The sequence below is a fragment of the Temnothorax nylanderi genome, unplaced genomic scaffold (assembly GCF_030848795.1).
Source record: "Temnothorax nylanderi isolate EJ_2023f unplaced genomic scaffold, tnyl_v1.0 TNYL_tig0488_pilon, whole genome shotgun sequence".
In the NCBI taxonomy this organism is placed as follows: Eukaryota; Metazoa; Arthropoda; class Insecta; order Hymenoptera; family Formicidae; genus Temnothorax; species Temnothorax nylanderi.
Genome location: NW_027249550.1, coordinates 63715 through 90000, shown reverse-complemented (window position 1 = coordinate 90000; position 26286 = coordinate 63715). Strand labels below are relative to the sequence as shown.

The window sequence follows — 26286 nt, the reverse complement described above, 5'->3', positions numbered from 1 at the left end:
CTTAAGAATTGCCTAATTCATAAGTTGACAATATTTCAAAGATAGTACACTGAAAAAGAAAATACTTACAAGGGGAGGACCAGGTAGTGCCCTCACCGATTTAAATAAATTTTTAATATGTTGTAGGGTTAACCCCCCACTAATTAATGGTAAAGTGGCACGATGCAATACTCGAGCATTCGCAAGATATTTGCATCGAAAGTTTTCGTGCACCTTATCTACCGAGCACGTAAACGAGTTTCACAAGTAGTTCGTGTGGCACAGTGGATAAGTGCAGTGCAGTTAGAACGCTGCAGGTTACGCGTTCGAGTCTCGCTTTTTCCAAATTTTTTTTTATTTTTCAATTTTTAAAAAATATACATTTGACAATAAGTAAAGTAAAAAATTATGATTTTTCGAATGCTCGAGTATTGCATCGTGCCACTTTACCATTAATTAATAATTAGTGGGGGGTTAACCCTACAACATATTAAAAATTTATTTAAATCGGTGGGGGCACTACCTGGTCCTCCCCTTGTTAGATCCAAGAAAATATTTTTTTACATAGTACCAATGGCTTATTTACTTAATATAATCACATATTTATTTAGAATTAGATATCTTTACTTAAATTAAGTAAAAATATCTTGTGGCCACAAGATGCCACAAGACATTTACTTAAATTAAGTAAAAATATCTAATTCTAAATAAATATGTGATTATATTAAGTAAATAAGCCATTGGTACTATGTGAAAAAATATTTTCTTGGATCTAAGTATTTTTTTTTTCAGTGTACGTCGAAGAATCTGGAGTGGCTATAATAATAATCTCCATAATGGCAACAGAAACTGCGTGAATTAAAAGTTCATTTCAACGTTTTATCTTTGTAATCTTTGCTCAATTAGAGACAGTAGATAATCAAAAGTTTCAGGAGATATCTTAAATTAGATTAATCATTATTATTAAATAATACAATCAATTATTAAATTTAAAAAAAATTAAATATTAATATATTATAATTATTAATTATAATTATTAATTTATTATATTAATTTATTTAATTTATTTATTTAATTTATTTTTATTTACTTATTTTCTTTATTCTTATAAAAAAAAAAAATTATTTATATTACTAACTAATACTTGAAATAAGCCTTGAACTCTTGATCAGTTAATACTGGGACTATTATTTCCACATAATTTTGCAACCTAGACATATTTCTTTTTCGATTATTTATATTCAAAAATTCAAATTCTTTATCATCGCTTTCAGATATAATAATGAATCTATTGACTCTTGTACTATACGTGCTACTGCCATTAATAAATTTTTTCAACTTTGTTCTATGATTTAAAACATTTAAAATCAGCTGTCAGGAGGCGCCATGACGTTGCACCAATGTCGAGCGAGCTCCATGAACACACATCCTATGGGTGCACACCCTAGGCTGCCTTCGGATTCCCCACCCGAGTGCTAAAAAACCTACAACATATGTTACGTGCACTATAGATTTTCAGCACTCGGGTGAGGAATCTGAACACACCCCTATATTTGATCGATCAAATACATATCGCGGCAGATTACATTTTGTTTCAAAATGGTCAAATCTTTTTCACGTAGAGTATAGTATAACCGAAAAAGGAAAAGATCGACGGGACACGGGACGATTTGTTTGTAAAGTCGCTTTTTATAAAGAAGATAAATTTTGCTATGGCTTTCGGATTGACCCAGTGGTTGATGTCGTTTGCAATATTTTTAATCGTTCTGACAATTATCACTTGGTCCGCGGTACATCTGGGCAGGAAAGATCAGAACTCCACGGATATTATTATGAGATTTCTCGACATGGATAATTATTCAATTAAACGTGAGAAGTATGTTTGTAAAAAGACATATATGTTTACTTCTGCTCCGTAAAAGAAGTGCCTTTTTATCTACACATATCTCATCTTTTCAGTAAATCGCTTCATTCTGCTTCATTGCCTAACGCTTCGGCATTATTCACGAACGATCAAGGCTCTGAGATACCAGATAGTGCGCAATTTTACGAAATATTTCGAGCCTTTTACTCGACCGAGGGTAGCGCTGTTAATAGCTCGAATTACGATACTGTAACAGCGACATCTGCACCCTCTGTCGTTGAGAATGATTCAATGTGGATCGATGATACTACGATTACGCCATATAATACATCTACTGATAATAAGATTTTCATATTAGATGATCGTCAAAACGTTAGCGGAAAAGTTATAATATTGTAAGCATAAACTTTTTATTTGCTAATGCATCAACTATTATACTCACAGTTATGCTTAAATCGGATTCTCGGATTGGATATGGACTCTAATATTTAAATTTTTAAATAATTTTACAGACCAGACCATATTTCGCAAACAGCACGTTCGGCGTTAACGCATAATACGAAATTATTCGATGTGAATGAATTGTGGAAAGATTTGAGTCAATCTGCCGGAACGAAATTGTCGGAATTTTTTCGGGATGCAAAAAACGAAACATTGGATACGTTTGCAGCTTTTTCATTCACACGAGGGTTGTTTGACGAAAAACAATTAAATATGACAGAACGGGCAAAAACGATACGTGAAATAGGGGGACTTGAAACATCGACAAAAACTCTTACAAAGTAACAATTTATGTCATCAGTTACATATATGTCGTTGTATATTTAAGCACGTGTGTGTCGTTTTGTACATACATCTATGACTACTTTGTATTTGCTGGGAATTCGGATGCAATAAATGGAAATGAATTATTTATACAATTTTATGACTGTTAAAGATAAATAAAACTGGCCAGCTCCGGAGCTCGAGGTTGACCAGGCTTGACCAGGCCTGTAGCAAAACGTCGGTGGGTTTTATGACACCAGGCGTCATAAAATTTAAGACCTGTAGATTTTAGTTCTTATAATAAATCTATACAGCACGTTTTTAAATATTTCTTTAAAAACAAAACTTATAAGAGACATTCTTCTATCTAAAAGGGATTAAGTATTGCAATCCAAGAGAAACTCTCGAACTTCGTAATCCTTAAAATAATCGTTAATCCTTTTGCTAAGGCAATGTCAACCGAATAGCGATTATGACTGCATTCCGCGATATTCACTGTCAGTACTGAAAATCTATATTTTTCTATATTTTACGTCACGTATACTATAGATTTTCAGTACTGACAGTTGCTGACAGTAAATATCGGAATGCAGCCTATGTAGTATGGAAATGTCTCTAGCTTACGTCTCAGAGCAATCATGAATCATGATGCGCCCTTTAGTTAAAGCCCGGGCACATAGAAAAACTTAAGCAGTGAGACGTTAGCAGTAAACAAATTAGTCATTCACAGTCAAGAAACTTAAGACAAAACGTAAGTAGTAGCGAATCCATACCGTTGATTTTCTTACTGCTTGCGTCTTACTGCTTAAGTTTTTCTATGTGCCCGGGCATCCACCATTTTAACCTAGGTGTATAGTCACCTGGGGTGACTTTTGTGCGCCTATAACAATGAGAAATCGAAGCTCAATAACAGTTACAGTCTTCTTTACTGATTGAGAATCCTTACCTTTTTTATTTTTCCTTACTTTTTTTTAGAAAATATTGAATAAATCTATATACGTACATAATGATCTCAAATATTAATAAATCGTAGAATTATCAAGATGTAGTTAATAATAGTGACTAGATTGGAGCATAAAAAATATCCCAGGTGATTGTTTGGGGGAAAAAAACTAGGTGACACTATCCCGAAGGATTGACTCTTTGCATTGAAGATAAAATTTTTCAAGCATAAAAGAAAAATAAAATTTATACGAAGACAATTTGTTCTGTCTGTATAAGCTTTTTACTATAGACGATTTCTAATAAAAATTTGTGTTAGGATTCTTTATATAACTTTACAAAATTTTTACATATAAATTTTTAAGTTTTTCACAATTTTTATATAATTTTATAACTTTTTCAGAAATTATATTATTCTTTATAAAAGTGTGAATTCTGAAATGTAAGCTAGATTTCTCATTTTATAATTTTCGAAGAAAACTTATATAAAATCTGAAGAAGTTTAAGGAATTTTTTTAAAGAGATGTTCATAAACTTAAGATATTAAAAATTCTTCAAAATGTTATAGGATATTATAAGCGATTTTTTTCACCCGAGATGCTTAGTATCAAGTATCAATAGACTGTTTCTTTTACGCATCGTTATATACATCCGAGGTTAGTACTGACAAGAGTAATCGATTCGAGTGTAACCGGCGCTAGTATCGACGGACCATTTTATGGATGCTGGCTGCAGTTGGCGTTAGGGTAGCGTGAAAGGGTTAGTAGCGTCTTTCTCGTGCGAGTGGTGTGTCCTATAGCCGATATTCATAGTCACTTCTTATATTTAAGACCGTTTTAAGATGTCATGAACCAATCACAGCCGTATTAACATCTTAAGACATTACTTTTAAGACGATCTTGAAATAAGAACCGACTGTGAAATATGAATACCGGCCTATGACACGTATTTTGCGCGTAACGCGTAACCGCGCAACCAATCAGAAGTTCAATCCCGTGTAACAGAAGTTGTGTAACGCTTTTGATTGGTCAATATACTGTTTGGTTATATACTATGACTGTGATCTGATTCATGCTCACAGCGTTGAAAGCATCGCTCTATCTTCGTTTGATAATCGATGTGCAATTAAGACAGAATCGGACCGTAGTCTATAATATTGGAATATACTATAATATTGGAAAATATGTGTTATGGGACGTTATCCTAAGTTTTGCTAATTAGCCGCTTTTCGTTTTTTTATGCCTATTTCAATTCCTTTTGTCAAGTTTTGTCTTGTGAGCAATTTTGCAGTTTTGTATTACGTCTGAATCATAAATTAAAATGATATCAGTTGCTAAAATATGTAAATATATGTGAATGGGACGCAGTGAAGTATTATACTGGAATGTGAACTCCTCGGGCCACAAGAAGAAAGAGACAGGTTATTGCGTCCATTTCTGTCTCTGTTTAGCGAACTTTTGATTGGCCAATGGTGTTCAATTGCTCTCGAAAAGTGCAGCAACAGAAAAGGACGGTCTGGCCATGATTCTCCATCTCATTTTGTACTAGAGTACATCAATAGATTCACATTCCAGTATAGTATATATTCACTGACGGGACGTTGGGGGACGTCAAGGAATCATATTACGAAGGGAACGAACTGACGAACTACGAAGTAATCCGTGCTATGAGCAGGTAGAAGGATCTCTCGATCCTTCTACGGGCTACAGGCTACGGGATACAGTCTGGTTTAGTCTAAACTCTAGTCTAAACATTCTGCAGATAAAGGCGACGATTGGAATCCTTTATCGTTTATCTTTTTAATTTTATTGCGTGGTTTTTGTTGGCTTATATCAACAAACGATTGCGTCACTCAGGTTTAGAGAGGGAGAAAGTCCAATGTGAAGGAAGATCCAGATTTCACATTTTCGCGAAAGAAATCGATTCCGCCCAGCGATAGTAGTGTAAGTGATATCTTGATAATGAACGCGAAAGGCATGGTGTAGATCAATCAAGCTTCTTATTCCGGCTTATTATCGTTACCGTCGCACGCGTCGCGATGTCAGTGTGCGCGAAACGAGACGCGCGTTGCGTGAGAAACGAAACGGAGAGTACGGAGACGAGAAATCGTTGCTGCGAGCTTTTCGAGCACGTGACACATGATTGTAAACATCTGAAGCTGGCGTTTTCATGGATCTTCGTGCAAAAACTACAGGGTTTACCTCAGGATTCGATCAGCGGCTACATTTGCCGAGGATGTCGCCGCGAATCATATAAGGTACCGATATCTCGAGATACGGCCGTTGTATGTTATTTTGATGTTACATTGACGTGTCATGAGACAATTCTGTGTTATAATAAAGAAACTTCACCGCAACGTAAGAAAAGTTCAAGCTTGCGCGATCTTGACCTAGACACCGTTAACTTTCCATTGTGCTCGTGTTAGCCCTGCGCCTCATTTCACTAAACGAACGTCAGTGTTGGCCCTGCGCCGCGCTGTTTGTTATCGTATTAGCCCTCCATTAGCCCTCCATTGCCCTCGTATTAGCGCTAACATCACATATCTCATTTCTTCAATTGCATAGATGTGGCATAAAAGTTGACTCTAAAACTTTTTGACTTTTCATTTGCAACCTTTTAGATTATATTTGTATGATTATTTTTCAAAATTTCGTTAATACAATTTTTAGATTAGACTTTGAAAATGCTAACGTGTGATATATCTGTGCGCAGCGCTCATGTCAAGAGCAAATATTTAGAATCGATGCGACTTGTGCTGTTGCGAAATGAAAGTTTTACTGTTTTAGATTGATGTACCGATCGATATTTTATCCTCTTGCTCTTAAGCCTTGTGTCCACGATGCTAGAAATCGCTCCGAGATCTCGAACGGAGAAAGAATTAACCAATGCATTGGTCAATTAACCGAAATGTTTAAATGTGATTGGTCAATTCTTTCGCCGTTCGAGATCTCGGGGCGATCTATCATCATGTGGACACAAGATTTTACAAGACTCTGTTTGGGGGCCACTATTTCCAACGTCTGTTAACCTCTAATCGACCATTAACTTTCAGAATAGCCAACTTCTATTGACTATATTCTAAAAAGTTAATGGTCGGTTAGAGTTCAACAGGTGTTAGAAATAGTGGCTTTTGATCTGAGAAAATTGTATAGTGTATGGCAATATCATACTAACAAGGAAACCCACGGAACTGTCTTCCTCCGATTTTGATGAGCTTTTAGTATGTTCTCTAGATGAAAATAAGGGACACCTATTTTTTTATACGTGCTCATACGCGTGTTTAGGGGGTGAAACAACCCACCGAAAAAAATCGGCTTTTCGTTTTCGGGCCGAATATTTCCGAAACTATAAAAGAGAGAAAAAAATGTTTAAACAAAAGTTGAATAATTTGAAGAGTACTTTAAAACAAGGACAAAAAATTTTTTATATTTTTATTTTTTAATAAAAATAAAAACAATTTTATTTTATCATTATTCTAAAGTGCTCTTCAAACCATTCAACTTTTGTTTAAAAATATTTTTTCTATCTTTTATAGTTTCGGAAGTATTCGGCTCAAAAGAGAAAAACCGATTTTTTTCATTTCAATACATCCCCAGATTTGTTGATTTCTCTGTAAAGGATGAACATGATACGTGTATTTTACACAGAAATAAATGCACCTGCTGTTATAAACACTTTCAACACTTGCATGCATCGTATTTTTATATATTACTAGACATCACAAACGCGCGCTTCGCGCGCGCTTATCGACTTAACATGCCTTTTTTTAGAAAGGATTTATATAAAAATCCTTAAAAACTGTAGTTTTCGAAGAAACGGGGCTAACAGTCGGATAGTGTCTGATCCCTGGAAATAAAGCAAATACGCGCACAAGGTCACCTAACCCTACCTTGCGCGCGTATTTCACTTACCGATTACCAATTTTATTCCTTGATTGGTTTTTTAATTGAAAAATCGAGGTTCTGTGTACATCGCGAGCGAGCAATCTCAAAATTCCCGAAAAAACGCCTGGGTAAACCAAGGGATGATGTCGCTGATCAATAAGTGAAATATCGGAAAAGCGGAAATGACTCAATAGTGTGAAACTCGAGTAGAAAAAGACCGGTTACATGTTTAATCCACGAAAACATTTATGCGGTCCGATTTGAAATTAGAGGCATTTAGTTAAGATTCAAATTACGAATATCAATTTCATCCGAGTGTAATAATTGGGAAAATGGATGCAATATGTGATCATTGTCAAGTAAAAAAGTTTAAAACTTAAGCACCTAGAATGTGTTATTCATGCAGAAAAGTTAAACTACCGTCTTTAAATCAACCACCCGACACACTCCTTATGTTTGTCCACAATAAGGATATTGAAACACAAATAAAGTCATTTCAAGAAAAACGACTCCCGGGCGAAGCCCGGGTAACCAGCTAGTTAAATGATACACCTGCCCTTGAATCTTGAAAGTGGGCATGAAGTTACTCTCACATACTTGTTTTGCGCCAAAAGACGTCATCTGGAATACCATGTTATATTGTTTAATGTTATTTAAAAAGTCTTTTGATAATGGGTGTAATCCTAATAAAAGGTCTTTAATCGGTTGAGGTGGTTCTGAAATTTCTGGAAGCATTATCTTCCCACCGTCACAGACGTAGAGATTAATTTAAATCCATTTACGGAGAACAATATTCAATGTTAAACATTGGTAGTTTTTAATGATTTATCAACATTTTATTTTGTTTATTTTGACACTGATTATGATCTAGAGGGATAGAATGAAAAGGGACAACCGGGGACAACGAGACATAAAGGGTGCGTTCCACTTAACGCTCGCAAGACTTTTAGAATTTTTTCATCCTTGTTTGTCAAATGTTAACCAAGGACGAATGATCCTTATATATGAGCGTTGTGAGCGTTAAGTGGAACGCACTCAAAGCTAATTAACGTACACGTACCTGTATCACCTGCTGTATTTCTATGAAATTGATTCCCTGCGTAAAGGCTATGGAAAGCCACATAGCTTTAACGACACTGGCCGATAAAATTCTTACGGACTACAACGCGAGACTTATAACTTATAACTATATATATATGCGACTTACTACACGACTTATAATTACGCAGGACTTTGAACTGTCCACCGCATACGATCGACGATCACAGACAAGACTTGGCAGGCGAACAATGATCGAAGGTCGTAGAAAATAATAGAAGAATATATACGGCCGGGTGCGCGCTAAAATAGTTTACACTCTTTGAAACAGGTGACATTCCCAGCAAAAATTTGATAAATATTTACAAAATATTACTACAAATATTTATTTTTAATTACCATAAATATTATATAAAATATTTATTCTATATTTTAATAATATATTGAATAAAGTTTTTATGAGATTTTTTCTTCATATATATGAAATATGTATAAAATATTTATATAATATTTCAAAAAAATATATAGTAAAAAATATTTATGAATATTTATCATAAATATTGTGTGCTGTCTGGGACATACTAATCTTTAAACGCAGAAACAAAGCTAAAATCGCACAACGCACTTTCACCGCTACCATTCACACACGCGCCATCTAACCAAGTCCTTCATCCTTTACAGAGAAATCAACGAATCTGGGGGTATATTGAAATTAATGACCGGTAGTGTATAAAAAAATACGTGACCCTTATTTTCATCTAGATAAACATACTAAGAGCTCATCAAAATCGGAGAGGGACACTTCCGTGAGTTTTTTTGTAAGAAGTTAGCGCCCAAAAACCTCTAAAATCATGTTATTTAATATACTTTTGCCTATAAGTAGGAAAGTATGCCTTTTTTAACAAAAAGTATTCAAACGAAAGTCGCAGAGAATTAAATTATCTTTCAAATGAGACCAAAATATTTTTATTACGTTTCATAGATCTTGAGATAACCAGTTTCAAATGCACAAAAAAGTGTTTTCCGACTATTGACGGTAAAACTTTTGAGAAATACTCTTTATTTATGCTTCTGCTATGTCCATAGCTAATTTTTAATGTTTATCTTGCTTGTTGATTATTCTACTAAAAAATTTACTTTTTAATGCATTTGTTTAAACAAATCCTAAATCTAGAAGGATGAAAAAATAGAAAACGTAATAAATTAATTTTATTTTTATAAATAAAAAGATTTTTATTTCTTTTATTAATTTTTTTCTAAAGACATTACGTTTTTCATTTTCTTTTCACCTTCCGTTTTTCTTTTCATATGTTTCCTAGATATTGGTAAAAATATATTTAAAAAACGTGATTTTTAGAGATTTTTGGGCGCTAACTTCTTAAGAAAACATTTTTTGATCCATGTTATAGGAAATTTTTTGTTCAGAATTAAATTTCCTATAAGATCTCACAGTCTGGCTGGAACGTTCGGACATTATATATTGTATATACGTATATAGGGTGACTTATATATATATATATTTTAATTTATCCACTCAAATATCTCAAACTCGTAAGTTTTAGAAGGAAACTTTTTAAACAAAAGTTGTTCGTTCCTTAGAGGGTCAAATAAGAGTGACATCTTTTTGTTAATCTTGAAATTGTATTCTGAAGATCATCTTAAAATTTTAATAAGAATGTAACACAAGATGGAAATATTACAAGTTCTTATATACAGGGTGTTCGGTAATAATCGCCGAACCTCTTGTATGCAAGTAGAGTGAGTTAAACCGAGTAGAAAAATCTTTTACCATTTTGCGAAATTCGCAATACTGAGAAATCAGTTGAAAAAGATCGGCCAATCTACTCGAGTAAAAGCGCGTGGCGAGAAAAGACGCCCCATTTCCAAGTATTGCGAATTTAGCAAAATGGTAGAAGACTTTTCTACTCGGTTTAACTCATTCTACTTGCATACAATAAGTTCGGGGATTATTACCGGACACCCTTATAAATTTACACACACACTTTTAATCCTTGTGGCATATATGCCACAATCATAACTATAAATATGTATACGGTACAAATTTTATCTGTTCTATGATCTTGGAGTGGAACCTGTTCGAACATATGCAATATCAAATATATTAGATAATAAACGTGACGAAGCAATTATTATTATCGTTCAATAGAATGTTTATTAATGATATTTGAATTTTCTTTTATTATTTATTCTGCAATATAACATAATGTTATAACATCGTTCGATCCATATATTAATCCTCCTTTACATTTTCTTTCTTGTAATGCAGATATATTATTGGTTTCAATTAATAACTTTTTGCAAATAGTGCACATGTTGTCTTTTATACTTTTATGTTGTTTATCCCAAATATACGAAGATGAGTCAATAATTATCTGCACTATATTTCTATAATTTATTAGAACAACAGTAGAGGCCTGACTTCGAACAACGTACACTGGCTATAATAAGGAACAAATCAAAAACATTTTTTTGCTGAGGGTATATGCAAACTTGTGGAATACTGAAACAAGTTCATTATAAAAGAAAGGGGACTGTACATTCTCACATTAATGTCGTGAGAACATCCTGTTCTCGTTCACGTGAGAACATTCTCACGTTAATCTGACAGTTCTCTACTGTTGTTTTAATAAATTATATATAGAAATAGAGTGCGGATAATTATTGAATTTATCCTCATATTTAGCATTTATGCTCTGTCAACCAGTACTTACTTGTAACAAGCGCAGCGTCCTCGGATAATAATTTCTTATCTTATAAATGCTTTACAAGCGAAATCAATGATGATACTTTTTGGTGCAATCTTCTGCATTTCTGCTGATATATTTTTAATTTAGTTTTCAACGTTTTTGTATATTTCTTCTTTTTGCTTCCTCATAGAGGAAGCTTTGTTGATGTTGGCGATGATCGGTAAAGAGGTTATTTTTTATAAAATTTTGAATTTTTTGAAAAATGTCTGTGGCAGCTCTAACTTCCGCAAATTTTGAGATATCAGGTTATTTCTAATTCTATTATATTTTTCAGTTTTTTCTACCCCTATTTCATATATAATTCTTTAAGATTTGGTTGATTAGATCTAGCTTTATACGCGATCAAAGGTCCATATGCGAAGTCCATATATGGACCATGTATTTTATTTTTAATTGTACTAAATAATAAATATTCATATGTATCTATATATGTATATGGTTTTTCAACGAGCAATAAACATATCATTAAAAATTAATTTTTTTTTTATTATTTTACCTGTCAGTGAAACCAAACTTTGTCGTTCGTACGTACTTTCGGAATAGATACATATGTTTCTTCTAGATTCATCATATTCTCTGTAGTCTGTATACTTGTTTCTAGCAAAGATTACGCCAAAGGTCCGGGGTGTTATTCGTTAATATTTTTTATATATGATTCTTCTGTATTACTTATTGCATGCATTTATATTGCACGTATATTGTTGCTGATCTTTAATTAGCTGACCTTAATTAGAAGTTTCACTTTATTTCATAAATACATATATACTTTTTTATAACTACATAATAATTGCAACATTATAAAAAAATGTTAAAATTAAATGTTAACTTTTATATACCACATTTTATTTATATTGTACATGGAGGGATAAAAAACCTTAGTGGTGTGTAAGTCAATTTTTTTTTAATATTAACTTGTGTGCAAAGATGCAATTTATATATTGTATAGATTCCATCTATGTACATGAGTCAATATTTTTAAAAATTTGTCTTACGCCACTAAGGCTTTTATCCCTCCATATACATATACATAAAGTTTAAAGTAATAAAAATGTTTTTATACTAATTATATTTTTAAAATGTTAAAAGTGTTAGCACATTTAGAAATAACATACAGTATATGAAAAATTCTTTATTTTCTTTCTATTGCTGTACGACATTCTTCTGTTTTCTTCTTGTTGTGTTTTTTAGCAGTCTGAAAATATATATCCTATTGTAAGCATATTATCAATTCTAGGGAATTTTCTTTGTGTTTTTAAGCCAGACGTAGTGGTTGGAATCATTTGCACATTTGAGACGATTTTCGAGAGCTATTCTTACTTCTCTACCCTTACCTCTCCGCTCGGCTGGCGAGCCCTACAAGAGTTACAAGCAAGGTCCGTAGATAGACCTCGCGTCTATTTACAGACCTTGCCTGCAAATGACGTGCGCGCCGCTCAAGCACGGGATTGTCATATGTCCGCAGGAGCTTGCGAGGGGCGCTCTTCCTAATTATTAATCTATTCCTTTTCCTATCGAATTTCTCATTGCCACGTTGAAATTACAACATAAATACATTCATGCGTAATGCGTATATAAAAATTAAAAAACAGGATTTCGATAGAAGAAATTCGATAAGAATAGGGCTCGCCGGCCGAGCGGAGAGGCAAGGAGAGAGAAGTAGGCGTAGCTCTCGAAAATCGCCTCGAAAGTGCAACTAATTCCGACCACTAACAAGGGAACGGTCGGAAGTGTCCCTCACCGATTTGGATGGGCTTTGGATATGTTGTAGAGCATCAAAAAATATTAGACACGTATTTTTTTTAGCGGCGTATCTCGACGTTTAGGGGTTGAAACAACCCCTCGAAAATAACGGATTTTATAGTTTTTAGCGAATATCTTCAAAAATATAAGGCGTAACGACAAAAAATTTATACGAAATGTTTATGGCTTTTTGTGCTCTTTACAATGGCGTAATCAGATTTTTTAAATTTGTCAAATTTTTTAATTTAACCCCACCCCCACTTATTATTTTTGCCAAATATAACAATTTTTCCAACGCAAATTTAAGAGCGTCGAATGCCAAATACATCCATGTATATTTTTATTATGATACTATTATTCGATTTTTGGCAAGACGAGATGATATGTGGTATAGGCGTCGCGCTGTAGGTAGGTGTTGCGTTATTTCTGTTCAGTTGCGCCGTACGCTTAAAAATTTCCATTACTATATACTACGACATAATATGCGATGAAAGTCCAAGCAGAGGAAAAGATATCACGTTATCCGAAGTTCAAATGGCGCGTGCGCAAAACAGTGTTATAAATACGCGTCGAAGTAAATTGTTGTGAGCGCACAACGGTATAATTATTCATTAATGTAATACGACCCTAGCGATTAAAGTCATTCCTGAATTCCGCCAAAAGACCTGACGATTGCATCGGACGATCGATCAAACTGGGCGGAGAGGTTAACGCTATCTCGAGAGCGTTCGAGGGAGCGAGAGAGTCCCTGAGCTAGCAACGGAATGTCGACTCCGATATTATAAATACCACCGCCGAATTGTAAGATCGGGCGGGCAGTCGCAAATCTGAACGTGCGTCACATTAACCGCTACAATAATATTATTGTATATACAGTATATACTATCCCAATTATAACTCCGGGACAACCAAAAGCGCTGATGCAAAGGTCAGCACTAGGCGCTGACAGCGAGGAGTTAACGCTATTTCAAGAGTCCCCAAATTATAACTATTCACGATTTAACATCTGTAAGATTTTCGAATAGATATATGTGTACAATTTTCAAATAGAGATAGGCATGAGTCGGTTGGATAGCGTTAGCACGAAAATAAATAAGCAGGAAGTCCGGAAGGTTAAATGGAGTAGGGGAAAGCCTTCGCGCGCGTTCTGAAGGAAGGCACGGACGGACGGCAGATAGATTTGAGTCGCTGAGCGAGAAGTACATAACGTAATTTGGAGAGAGAGAATCATAGGTGCGTGCGAGATATATAGATATAGAGAGAGAGAGAGATAGATTGGTCGAAAAGCCTTGTGGTAAAGTAACGAGGGAATGTTCCCGGACTATATGTATATTTATAAAAATAAAAGACTGTCGTTATATTGAATCACAAGATCGTACACATCTATATATCGAGTGCCATTTCTTATGGAATATCAAGGTGTCATGGAGTTCCTCGATGATCGATTGCAACTGTGAATATCGGAGTGCCGCGTCCGCGTTGCTTTTCTTTACCTGAAACACACAAATGCAATAAGATGATTAATATAAAAATTCAATATTTTTTTATTGGAAAAACGATTAACTTACCAATATTCTTCTTCTTCTTCTTCAAAATCGTCCTCCATTTCAAATAGTCGACGTAAGCCGAAGATATCTACGTCGCCGGAAGTTTCCCAAATTTCGTCATTATTCTGTTGGTCCATAGTCCGGAACCAGCGGACCCAACGCTGCTGCTCCAAATTTATAAACCCACGGATCTGTATTTCGTGCATCTATATATAGCGCTGAAAACAGATTATACAAAAATTAAAAAAATGTTAAATCTATGAAAATATTCATACATACCTGATTGTGAGAAATCCGAACCCTCACGAAAAATTGTTATATTTGGCAAAAATAATAGGTGGGGGTGGGGTTAAATTAAAAAATTTGACAAATTTAAAAAATCTGATTACGCCATTGTAAAGAGCACAAAAAGCCATAAACATTTCGTATAAATTTTTTGTCGTTACGCCTTATATTTTCGAAGATATTCGCTAAAAACTATAAAATCCGTTATTTTCGAGGGGTTGTTTCAACCCCTAAACGTCGAGATATGCCGCTAAAAAAAATACGTGTCTAATATTTTTTGATGCTCTACAACATATCCAAAGCCCATCCAAATCGGTGAGGGACACTTCCGACCGTTCCCTTGTAAGTAGGGGAGACCGGGGCCTAACCGTCAGTTTTTTTTTGGTGCCGATTTTTAACAAGAAAATAAATAATTTTAGTTAAATATGGTATACCACTGTAAAGAGTGAACCTTTAGCTACAAAATTTATATAGGAAATTTTTATCTACGTCGCTTTGTTTAACCGGTATAGAGCAAAAACGACAACGGTGGAAAAATTGAAATCTCAAAAATGCCGGGGTTTAACCGTCACACTGCATTTTCAATACATATACGTACATCTAATCCTGAAAAATGATAAGATACATCTTAATAATTGTTTTTTAAGAGAAAAATATAAAAATTTATTTAAAATTTTTATGCAAAACATTATTAAAAAATAGTTACGAGGGTTCCTCTTTCCGCAAAAGTCACTCGCCCGACTTGTTTCACTCCTCGACGTCCGATGACTCTATTCGGTGTCTGAACGGTTGTAATTCCCGTCTCATCCATATTCCATATGCAGTGAGCCTGGAAATGCCCGGAAATGCCTTGGAAATGCACCCGGACTGCTTACTGACGGATTAACCCCAAACACAAGTTTCAGGTTTGATCGAAATATTAGACATCAACGATAATGAAAAAACTACACTGGATTCGTGTTCAGCATGCATTACTCTTTATAATCACGTACCTCGAGATTTGGAGAGCAAATATTATTGCAGATATTACAAAATTTCCACGCGCAGAAAATGTAACTTTCACCTTCCGAAAACACGTTTGCCCCCGTAAAAATCATAACACGGCAGGTAACCTGCCGAAACTCCGTTGGTCACATGGGTACCATAAGCAGCGTTTACAATGTTAATAGCGAGTTCGCACAATATACAGGTTCCGAGATATTTGATTTGACGGTTCAACCCCGGCGACGGTTAGGCCCCGGTCTCCCCTAATTGTGTTGTAGGTACAAAATATTGTGTTTTTACATATTAGTTACAATATAATGTGTTATACTAATATAATAATATTGTTACGCCCGCGCTGAGACGTTCGTTACACCCGATTGAAGAACGAGGATCATCCCTTGATAACCGACAGCTATTGTTGATGAACAAAAGCGCCTTGGAGTTTTGGAGATTGTGTGTCGGGCCATTGGACTGACAAGACGTATTTCTATCCAAGCTGTATTCGATCCGAATAAAGTTGCCCTTTTGTTTTGGATCGAATACAACTCGGATAGAAATACGTCTTATAATTGTCAGCCCAACGGCTCGGCACACAATCACAGTTTAAACTGTAATACAATCTCTATAGAGATTATAATAATAGCAATATTATAATAGAGATATTATAATAGCGAATTTGATTGAATGCACTCAGTGCGCCACTGATGCACATTAAAGCCGTCGTAAATATTAACACAAATCAACGTAAAGTATATGTTTAATATAAACGGGTTAAATCATGAAATCTTCAATATTTTTTATTGTGCTATTTGGTAAAATATGTATTGGGCATTTTATTAATCGAGATATTTGCATTTTACTTTAAAGATTAGAGATTAAATCATGATATACAACTCTGCAACCGTACACTCTTTTTCGGCATACGGATCGTTTGCGTGCGCGGCATATTAAACAACCTAAAACTTTACCAAAAATTCTGAAAAAATTTATAGATGTTCCTTAAGATCTTAACTATAAGTTTAAACTATAAGTTTGTCTAAACTATAAGTTTAAACGAACGCGCTAGGTAAACAAATTTTTGGAAAATACCACATAGTCAAAATGCCGAAGACGCAAACGATCCACAGTTGCAATTAATATGCACCTGTGCGTACTGAGTGTATCGAATTCGCTGTAAGACGCTTATTGATCAACAACAGCTGCCGGTTACCAAGGGACAATCCTCGTTCTGCAACTCGAATGTAACGGGCGTCTCAGCGCGAGCTACGAGTGCGTAACAATATTATACATATACTATAGTAATAATAAGCTTAGTATTTAACTTTCCTCACATTACAAATTACAATATATTAACTGTACGATTCTGTATCTGTGAAATCAGATTCCATCCGACTTATGTCTCAAACGTACGCCATAAATGCAACAAAAAACCATGTTGATTACTTTATTCGCACAGATTTTTATATATTATTAGAATATAATTATAGTTACAAACCCACTTCACGGATATTTCACTGCTTTTTTAATTATAAACTCTTGGAACCAAGTGTTCAATTTTATATTCTGGTGTCTCGAATCGAGTAGTTTATAACAGCACGAAACTCAATAGCATTGTTTTCAATAGCACGAAATTCAACAGCATTGATTTTCAATTCATCAAAATTGTATGAAGAGTAACAGTCTCGAATAACATGGTTTTTAACCCTTTCGGTACGGAGCGACCGGGGCGCGAACGGCCCTCCAGTGGCCGAAGTGTCGATCTGCCGATATACGCGATTCAGATGAGAGAGCTAGGCATTCGACGTTCAACGCCTTCAATTATTATATGTAATAAAACTCAATAACAAAAACATTAAAAAAATTTATCAACAAAAACAAGTTAACATTTCAAGTTGCTCGGCCACAGTGAGCAGCATGTGGACAGTGATTATAGTTACTGCTCGGTCGCAGCGGGCGGTATAATGGACAGTGATTATAGTCACTCTCCGTACCGAAAGGGTTAATTAAACCATGAAACCAATTAATCATGCTCGAAGGTTATGTACAGGGTGTCAAAAATAAAAGTACCCAGCCGAATGGCTGGGGTAGATTGGGTCAAACTGAAAAGAAAAGTCCTGTACCATTTTGCAAAATTCGCAATAGTTAACGAGTTATTAATTGAACGTCTGAGCGAATGAGCGCGCAAGGAGCGATAGAGGCGGGTCTCGGCGGCGTCTCGGCTGGCACTGTGCCCGGCGCGCGGTGAGCGGTGAGGGGCGCGCGGCGCGTGGCGAGCGGCGAGCGACAGATGACATACACTGCGGCGAAAAAGTATTAACCAGCACACGTATTGCACAGGCATTGCCGTAGCGTCTTACGCCTTACATAATATTAATTATTTTAACTTGAATTATGTGTAATAGAAATATTTATTTAATTTTAGTGAATTTAATTATTTTATATGTCAAAGTTTACGATTATTTAAAGCTTTATTTAACTTTTGTTTATGTTAAAATAACTTTAAGACGTGTTAATTTTGTAAAAAATAATTGTGTTAAAGGAACTCAAAATAATATTTAATTTCTACGTGACATACATAAAATGTTAAGTTATCACGTTGAGATAAATGTAACACATGAAAATATTAAGAAAATAATAACATAGCTGTTGTATGTGTATTTTACATTGAAGTAATAATTAAATTTTAGTAACACAAGAAAATTTTAACGTATGGACCGATACGTACATACGATTTTTTGCTGCGTACGTGCCGCGTAACGCAAGATTCTCGTACCTAATTTCTGTACGTAAGGCGTAAGATACTACGGCAATGTACGTGCGCTGGCTCTTAGCCTCTCGCCTTTTCGATGGCAGGAAAATGATACGCTATCATTTCCACACCACCTTGCGGTAGATAGCTTGGTGCGTTTTTTTTTATAGTGGTTTCTCCGATAGGCCTAATCCACTCTCATTATTTAATGCAAAAATTGTTCGAAGTGCCGTCCTCTCTCTCGTATGCAGAGTTTGGCCCTTTGTACAATATTGCGCGTCGCACGGTGCGCCATGTCCGACGTAATAGTATGGAAGGCCGCAACAATAGCTTCACGTACCTCGTTTTCCTCTGCACCATTACCCCGGTGCTCGATTAGACTTTTTATATGACCCCATACAAAAAAGTCTAATACATTTAAATCTGGCGACCGTGCCGGCCAGGCGATTGGGCCGGTCCTGTGAACTTGGCACACCATACCTAAAATCTAAAAATTTTTTTAGAGTTCTGACTTTCTTTTGAATAGTTCTAGAGTTCTAGATAAGCATTTTAAATAGTTCCGATGATTAATTACAAAAAATCGAATTTGAAAATATGGTGCGCTAAGTTCACGCAGCGCACCAAATCATGAAAATCAATTATTTCTTCGGAGTTCTAGTTTGTTTTAAAATAGTTCTACAGTTCTGTATCAAATATATCAATAGTTCTAGCAATTAGAGGCAAAAAATCGATTTCTGAAAATTTAGTGCCCAAACTGTAACACCTATCTAAGAAAGGTAACAGTTCCGATTGGATCGTATTTTTGCGACTTTTCCACGTAGTTTTGCAAGAAATTTTAATCACTTTCCAGTAATGCAATTATTTTAAAAATAAAAACCATATTTAACACATAAGAAGAAATTTTTATTTAAGAAAAAATTTTTTACACGTTCTAGCCGATCTGATAAGAGTTCTGCGTAGCGTTCCCAAAATTCTACTAAAAAGTCATATAAGTTTTGTCTGTAATTATTTTTCAAATTTTCGCCGTTTTTAACATTTAAAAATCAACTTTTCGACGATTTTTGACAGTTCTGGAAGTTCTATTATAATTTTCCTACAGTTCTGAACGTGTTCTAACATTTTCCAAAGAGTTCTAGTGATAAAAATTATGTAATTATTTTTTAAATAATTTTTTCTTTCAAGAAAGCCGCATTTACGGGTTTATAGGTGAGGCGCTCGCCGATTTTCGACAGTTCTGTGAGTTTTATTATAATTATCTTGTAGTTTTGAACGTATTCTAACATTTTTCAAAGAGTTCTAGTGATAAAAATTATGTGATTATTTTTTAAATAATTCTTTCTCCCGAGAAAGCCGCATTTACGGGTTTGTAGGTGAGGCGCTGGCCAATTTTCGACAGTTCTGTGAGTCCTATTATAATTATCCTGTAGTTCTGAACGTGTTCTAACATTTTCCAAAGAGTTCCCGTAAATGCGGCTTTCTTAAAAGAAAAAATTATTTAAAAAATGAATAAATAATGCTTATCGATAGAACTCTTCGGAAAACGTTAAGACACGTTTAGAACTACAGGATAATTATAATAGAACTCACAGAACTGTCAAAAATCGGTCAGCTCCTCACCCACAAACCCGTAAATGCAACTTTCTTAAAAGAAAAAATTATTTAAAAAATAATCACATAATTTTTATTACTAAAACTCTTTGGAAAATGTTAGAACACGTTCAGAACTACAGGATAATTATAATAGAACTCACAGAACTATCGAAAATCGGCCAGCGCCTCACCTAGAAACCCGTAAATGAGGCTTTCTCGGGAGAAAGAATTATTTAAAAAATAATCACATAATTTTTATCACTAGAACTCTTTGAAAAATGTTAGAATACGTTCAAAACTACAAGATAATTGTAATAGAACTCACAGAACTGTCGAAAATCGGCCAGGGCTTCACCTAGAAACCCGTAAATGCGGCTTTCTCGGGAGAAAGAATTATTTAAAAAATAATCACATAATTTTTATCACTAGAACTCTTTGAAAAATGTTAGAATACGTTCAAAACTACAAGATAATTATAATAAAACTCACAGAACTGTCGAAAATCGGCGAGCGCCTCACCTATAAACCCGTAAATGCGGCTTTCTTGAAAGAAAAAATTATTTAAAAAATAATTACATAATTTTTATCACTAGAACTCTTTGGAAAATGTTAGAACACGTTCAGAACTGTAGGAAAATTATAATAGAACTTCCAGAACTGTCAAAAATCGTCGAAAAGTTGATTTTTAAATGTTAAAAACGGCGAAAATTTGAAAAAATAATTACAGACAAAACTTATATGACTTTTTAGTAGAATTTTGGGAACGCTACGCAGAACTCTTATCAGATCGGCTAGAACGTGTAAAAAAATTTTTCTTAAATAAAAATTTCTTCTTATGTGTTAAATATGGTTTTTTATTTTTAAAATAATTGCATTACTGGAAAGTGATTAAAATTTCTTGCAAAACTACGTGGAAAAGTCGCAAAAATACGATCCAATCGGAACTGTTACCTTTCTTAGATAGGTGTTACAGTTTGGGCACTAAATTTTCAGAAATCGATTTTTTGCCTCTAATTGCTAGAACTATTGATATATTTGATACAGAACTGTAGAACTATTTTAAAACAAACTAGAACTCCGAAGAAATAATTGATTTTCATGATTTGGTGCGCTGCGTGAACTTAGCGCACCATATTTTCAAATTCGATTTTTTTGTAATTAATCATCGGAACTATTTAAAATGCTTATCTAGAACTCTAGAACTATTCAAAAGAAAGTCAGAACTCTAAAAAAATTTTTAGATTTTTAGGTATGGTGTGCCAAGTTCACAGGACCGGCCCAATCGCCTGGCCGGCACGGTCGCCAGATTTAAATGTATTAGACTTTTTTGTATGGGGTCATATAAAAAGTCTAATCGAGCACCGGGGTAATGGTGCAGAGAAAACGAGGTACGTGAAGCTATTGTTGCGGCCTTCCATACTATTACGTCGGACATGGCGCACCGTGCGACGCGCAATATTGTACAAAGGGCCAAACTCTGCATACGAGAGAGAGGACGGCACTTCGAACAATTTTTGCATTAAATAATGAGAGTGGATTAGGCCTATCGGAGAAACCACTATAAAAAAAAACGCACCAAGCTATCTACCGCAAGGTGGTGTGGAAATGATAGCGTATCATTTTCCTGCCATCGAAAAGGCGAGAGGCTAAGAGCCAGCGCACGTACATTGCCGTAGTATCTTACGCCTTACGTACAGAAATTAGGTACGAGAATCTTGCGTTACGCGGCACGTACGCAGCAAAAAATCGTATGTACGTATCGGTCCATACGTTAAAATTTTCTTGTGTTACTAAAATTTAATTATTACTTCAATGTAAAATACACATACAACAGCTATGTTATTATTTTCTTAATATTTTCATGTGTTACATTTATCTCAACGTGATAACTTAACATTTTATGTATGTCACGTAGAAATTAAATATTATTTTGAGTTCCTTTAACACAATTATTTTTTACAAAATTAACACGTCTTAAAGTTATTTTAACATAAACAAAAGTTAAATAAAGCTTTAAATAATCGTAAACTTTGACATATAAAATAATTAAATTCACTAAAATTAAATAAATATTTCTATTACACATAATTCAAGTTAAAATAATTAATATTATGTAAGGCGTAAGACGCTACGGCAATGCCTGTGCAATACGTGTGCTGGTTAATACTTTTTATTGTCTCAGTTTTCGACAGGTCCAACATTCTCTCCGGTTGGCGCTGTTACCACGCCAGGATCCCTTCCAGCCATACCCTCCTTTTTTCCCCTCATATTCTCTCCCTTTCCCTTATCCCTTATCCTTTATTATAAATAAAGATTATTATTATTATTATATACATTATCCCTCTCTCAAAACCATCCCTATGAATTATTTTGACAGCCTTTGCTTTTCCCACTGCCAATTTCAACGAAGTAATCCCCTCCAGTTGAAGAGTTTTTCTTACAAATACGTCCGAAAGAGCTGAAATAAATTGAGCACAAACGATTTAACTCTTATCGCGAAAGAATACTCTGGCTAAAGGAGCACTCAGGCTAAACAAGAACCTTCTCAGTTCCGAACCAAGGAAAGCCAAATCCTTCCCGAATTTTTGTCTCGTAAATTATGAATAATAATTCTGAGATAAAAAACCCCTCTCCGAAACGCAATTCTAATTTTGATTTCAGCTCCGCGTACTCCAAATTTTCTAAATCATATATGGACTTCAAAACCGTATGCGTTTTTCCCTGTAAACACGAAGTGAAAGCCACAATTTTAGATGCGTTTCTCCAGCGGTTTGTGCGCGCAATTAAATCGAATTACGAGAAGAACTCTCGATCGCAACAAAACCGACCCGTCAAATGTCGGGCTCCTGTTCACTCACCATTACTATCTCAGATTGGAAATAGTAAAATATACCGAAAACTATAATCTTTTTGTTTCGGGGAGAAATTAAATCATATTTATTTCTATATATATAAATATTATTAATTTAACAGTTGTCATTAGCTATGAACATAGCTTATTTCGTTTTTGGTTATGCATAATTCATTTCTAGATATATGGTTACTTATTAATTAACGAAACAAAAGGAGAGTTTTCGATATATTTTACAAGTCGGTTCTATCGATTGCAAGTGTTGCTTTATTGAAACATATTTCCATTTGAATATATTCATTCAAGAATTTTTATTATATATTTTCTTGCTTCTGACGTCACAATTTGAGATAGTAATGGTGAGTAAACAGGAACCTTAAATTTACACTCCGCGAGCTCCGCGCGCGCGATTTACTCTCTCTCCCCCCGTATCTCCCGTATAATAAGATAAATACGTTTATTGACTCCCCTCAGGGTTGCAAGGCGTTTTGTAGGGACGTTCTCAACCCTTTATTCAATTCTCATTCAATACTACCCTTCTCCTCTCACTTAACCCTTTGGACCAACGGCTTAACGTCTCTTTCCGAAAGACGGAGCCCAGTTTGCTCCGCACAAGAGCCTATCTTGCACGGAGGGCGCAGCTTTCGGAAAAAACTTTCCATGTTTACATGGCTCTAGTGGACTCGAACCTAGTTCCTCAGATTACGAGTCTGGCGCTCTACCACTAGACCACACTGCCGCCCCCGTATCTCCGCGTATTCATAGTACGAGATCCGTTTCCTCAGGGAAATTATAAGAAAGAATTTCTCTGAAGAATAATTTTGCAATTCTTGACGACAGCTTCATTATCGTTCTATTGTCGTTGCGCTGCTTTTTTACCACATATCTGCATCTGCGCAACGACAATATAACGATAACGAACCTGTCGTTAAGAGTTACAGAATAGGGATACAGGTAGCAGGATGATGTCTAAAGACATTTTAATGACATATTATATTGACATTAGAGATATCATCAAGACGTTATTAATACGTCATTTGACATCACTCTGCTACCTGGGTTAGCTGGGTATTTTTCTAAAGACGCTCCTCTTCTCACAAGCGCAGCATCATCGCGTACTCGATCTTTCTCCGCCAACGTTATCTCTTGCTGCACGGCTTGCACGCTGCGCCGTTTCCATTGTAGGCTCCGATGTGTCCGCCTAAGGGTCTCTTGCTGGAATTAAATTGCCGTCATCGTGACAATATTCCATCGTCACTACGCAGCGTTTGATCCCGGACGAGCCCCCAAGCTGCGTTCCGATATTCATTGTCAGTATTGAAAATTTATTATTCACATCGCGTACAGATCTTCAGTACCGGTAGTAAATATTGAAACGCAGCCCGTAACAATGTTACGCTCGCGGCAGTATCGCACCTGTGGCACACTCACATACTCGCACCTCGCACTCGCACTCGCTTCCGTGCGCTCCCGCCGGAAATTAAACACAAGCTCATTTGAAAGAACTAATTTATTGCGAAATAAATACAGCTCGGCTAGCGTTACACATCTGTACAGCTCCGTAACTTTTAGCTTCGAGGCGTTTGTTTTGATAGGAGTTTTATAATATAAGAGAATTTTAAAATAAAGATATTTTATTTTTGTGATTTTCAAAAATAAAACACTTATTTGCCCTTCCCCTTCTCCAGTCAGTACTAATTTTAATGCGTCCCTCTTGACAAAAAAGGTTGGAAACCCTTATTATAAAAACATCAGACGTATTTAAATAAATTTTATAGAATTTTATCTATGATTATTTTGAGAATTATTTACTACTTATTTCGAAGAAGTGTCGATAACCGCAGCCTAAACATCTATGATCTATGTTTGTGCAGCTGTATCATCTAACGCACATATTAAACATACGTTCGTCATTATGATAATATTTATCTTAATTTTAGGTATACACACTTATTTCTCGCATACGTAGATGACACACTGGGGTCTGGAGGACCCCTGCTATTTTTTTCACTATAACTTTTAAGAAAATCATTGTATTTTGATTGCCTTTTTTTCTTCAGATCGTAAATAAACTGAAAAATATGTACGTTTATTCAAAATTATAATAAGTATCAATAAACTTGCTTTGAAAAATTGTAATCACTCATTAGTGTAGAAAAAATGTCATTTTACTGTAATTGCTGAAAAAATTATCTAATAATATATCTTTTTTGTTAATAGAGATAATCAAGAAAATTTTGCAGATTTTGAAAGAGCACATTTCAAAGTACAAAAAAATTTGCCGCTTAAATATTGCCGAATAAACTTCAAACTTTTTTTACAAGGCGGTCCTAGGCCCCCTATTTATTTATTCTACCAATAGTAGAGTTTCAAACTTTATCTGGCGTCTCGGAGACCCTAGTGTGTATACCTAGAGTTAAGATAAAAAGACTTGTGTGCCCACGGCTCATAATTTAAAGGCAGGGTGATCTTCTGCCTTTAAATAAACTGACTCTTAATTACGCGCATCTTTCGCTTGTATCTTATATTTGCAGAATCGACGCATCTGTACGTTTAGTCTCGTGTTCAAGTATGCTGATTAAATCACACTTATGCATTTTAATTTGATTCATATCGTAAAAAGAAACCTCGGTGTTAAATTTCGCTGGTCTTCTGCTGATATAGAGGGATGTTATGTTACACTGTATCCAAAGTGTCCACTTATCTTTTTAGGACTTACCGCGACGTCAACCGACATACATTATCACGCTTATGAAAATGCCTTCAATGTTCATTCGACTGATTCAGTTGAAAATCTATTTTTCAATATGTTTTATGTATAGACCGGAAACGCGCGTCGATAGAAGAAGAATAAAATCGTGTTGTGGCGTTAATATATGCAACAAGCGCGTATGTAAAATATGAGTTGACTGTTAAATCAATAAACAGTATTGCTATTTTACATATTAGGATGTTGTATACATCATGTACGCGAGCACGTTATATACAGTTACTTGCTTTAATATTCAGACACCATAATTTTTGAGAATTTTTTTTTAAACATAGTTTTTTTGTTGTAGTAAAATTTCATGATTTTTTAAATAAAATAAACATTTATTATAGTCATCAAAAACGTAATTTTTTTTTATTTAATTAATACAGTTTGAAACATATTAAATGAGTTTTAAATACAGTAAATAAGATTGTGCTTAATTCTGGTGTCGCAAAAATATTTGGACACTTAACAAAACAAATAATATAAATACAATATTTATATTTATATTAACGAAATAATAATTTAGTATTTTGTTGAATAACCTT

The 26286-nt window shown here is 34.8% G+C and overlaps 1 protein-coding gene and 1 long non-coding RNA gene across 8 annotated transcripts in view; one reads left to right on the top strand and one right to left on the bottom strand.

Annotated features, from left to right (window-relative positions):
• The window catches only part of LOC139783314 (uncharacterized), a 58105-nt gene that overhangs the window by 6641 nt on the left and 25178 nt on the right, over positions 1-26286 (top strand). The window contains exons 1-2 of one of the 6 annotated variants that reach the window (XM_071722465.1): positions 5152-5204; positions 5407-5807. The exons of 2 other annotated variants lie outside the window; for them this stretch is intronic. In XM_071722465.1, coding sequence (XP_071578566.1) covers positions 5589-5807 — 219 coding nt within the window. In that variant the 5' untranslated portion in view covers positions 5152-5204; positions 5407-5588. Of the gene's footprint in view, positions 1-5120; positions 5808-26286 lie in introns of those variants that run through there. 3 more of the 6 variants (XM_071722464.1, XM_071722470.1, XM_071722471.1) reach the window with 3 other exon arrangements.
• Positions 12993-15648, bottom strand: LOC139783318 (uncharacterized). Of its 2 annotated transcripts, XR_011721218.1 has the most exons (3): positions 14807-15648; positions 14549-14745; positions 12993-14473 (listed from the first exon to the last, which is right to left on the bottom strand). It is a non-coding gene; the product is annotated as an uncharacterized lncRNA (long non-coding RNA). The 2 variants fall into 2 exon arrangements; XR_011721217.1 differs by having other exon boundaries at positions 14549-15648.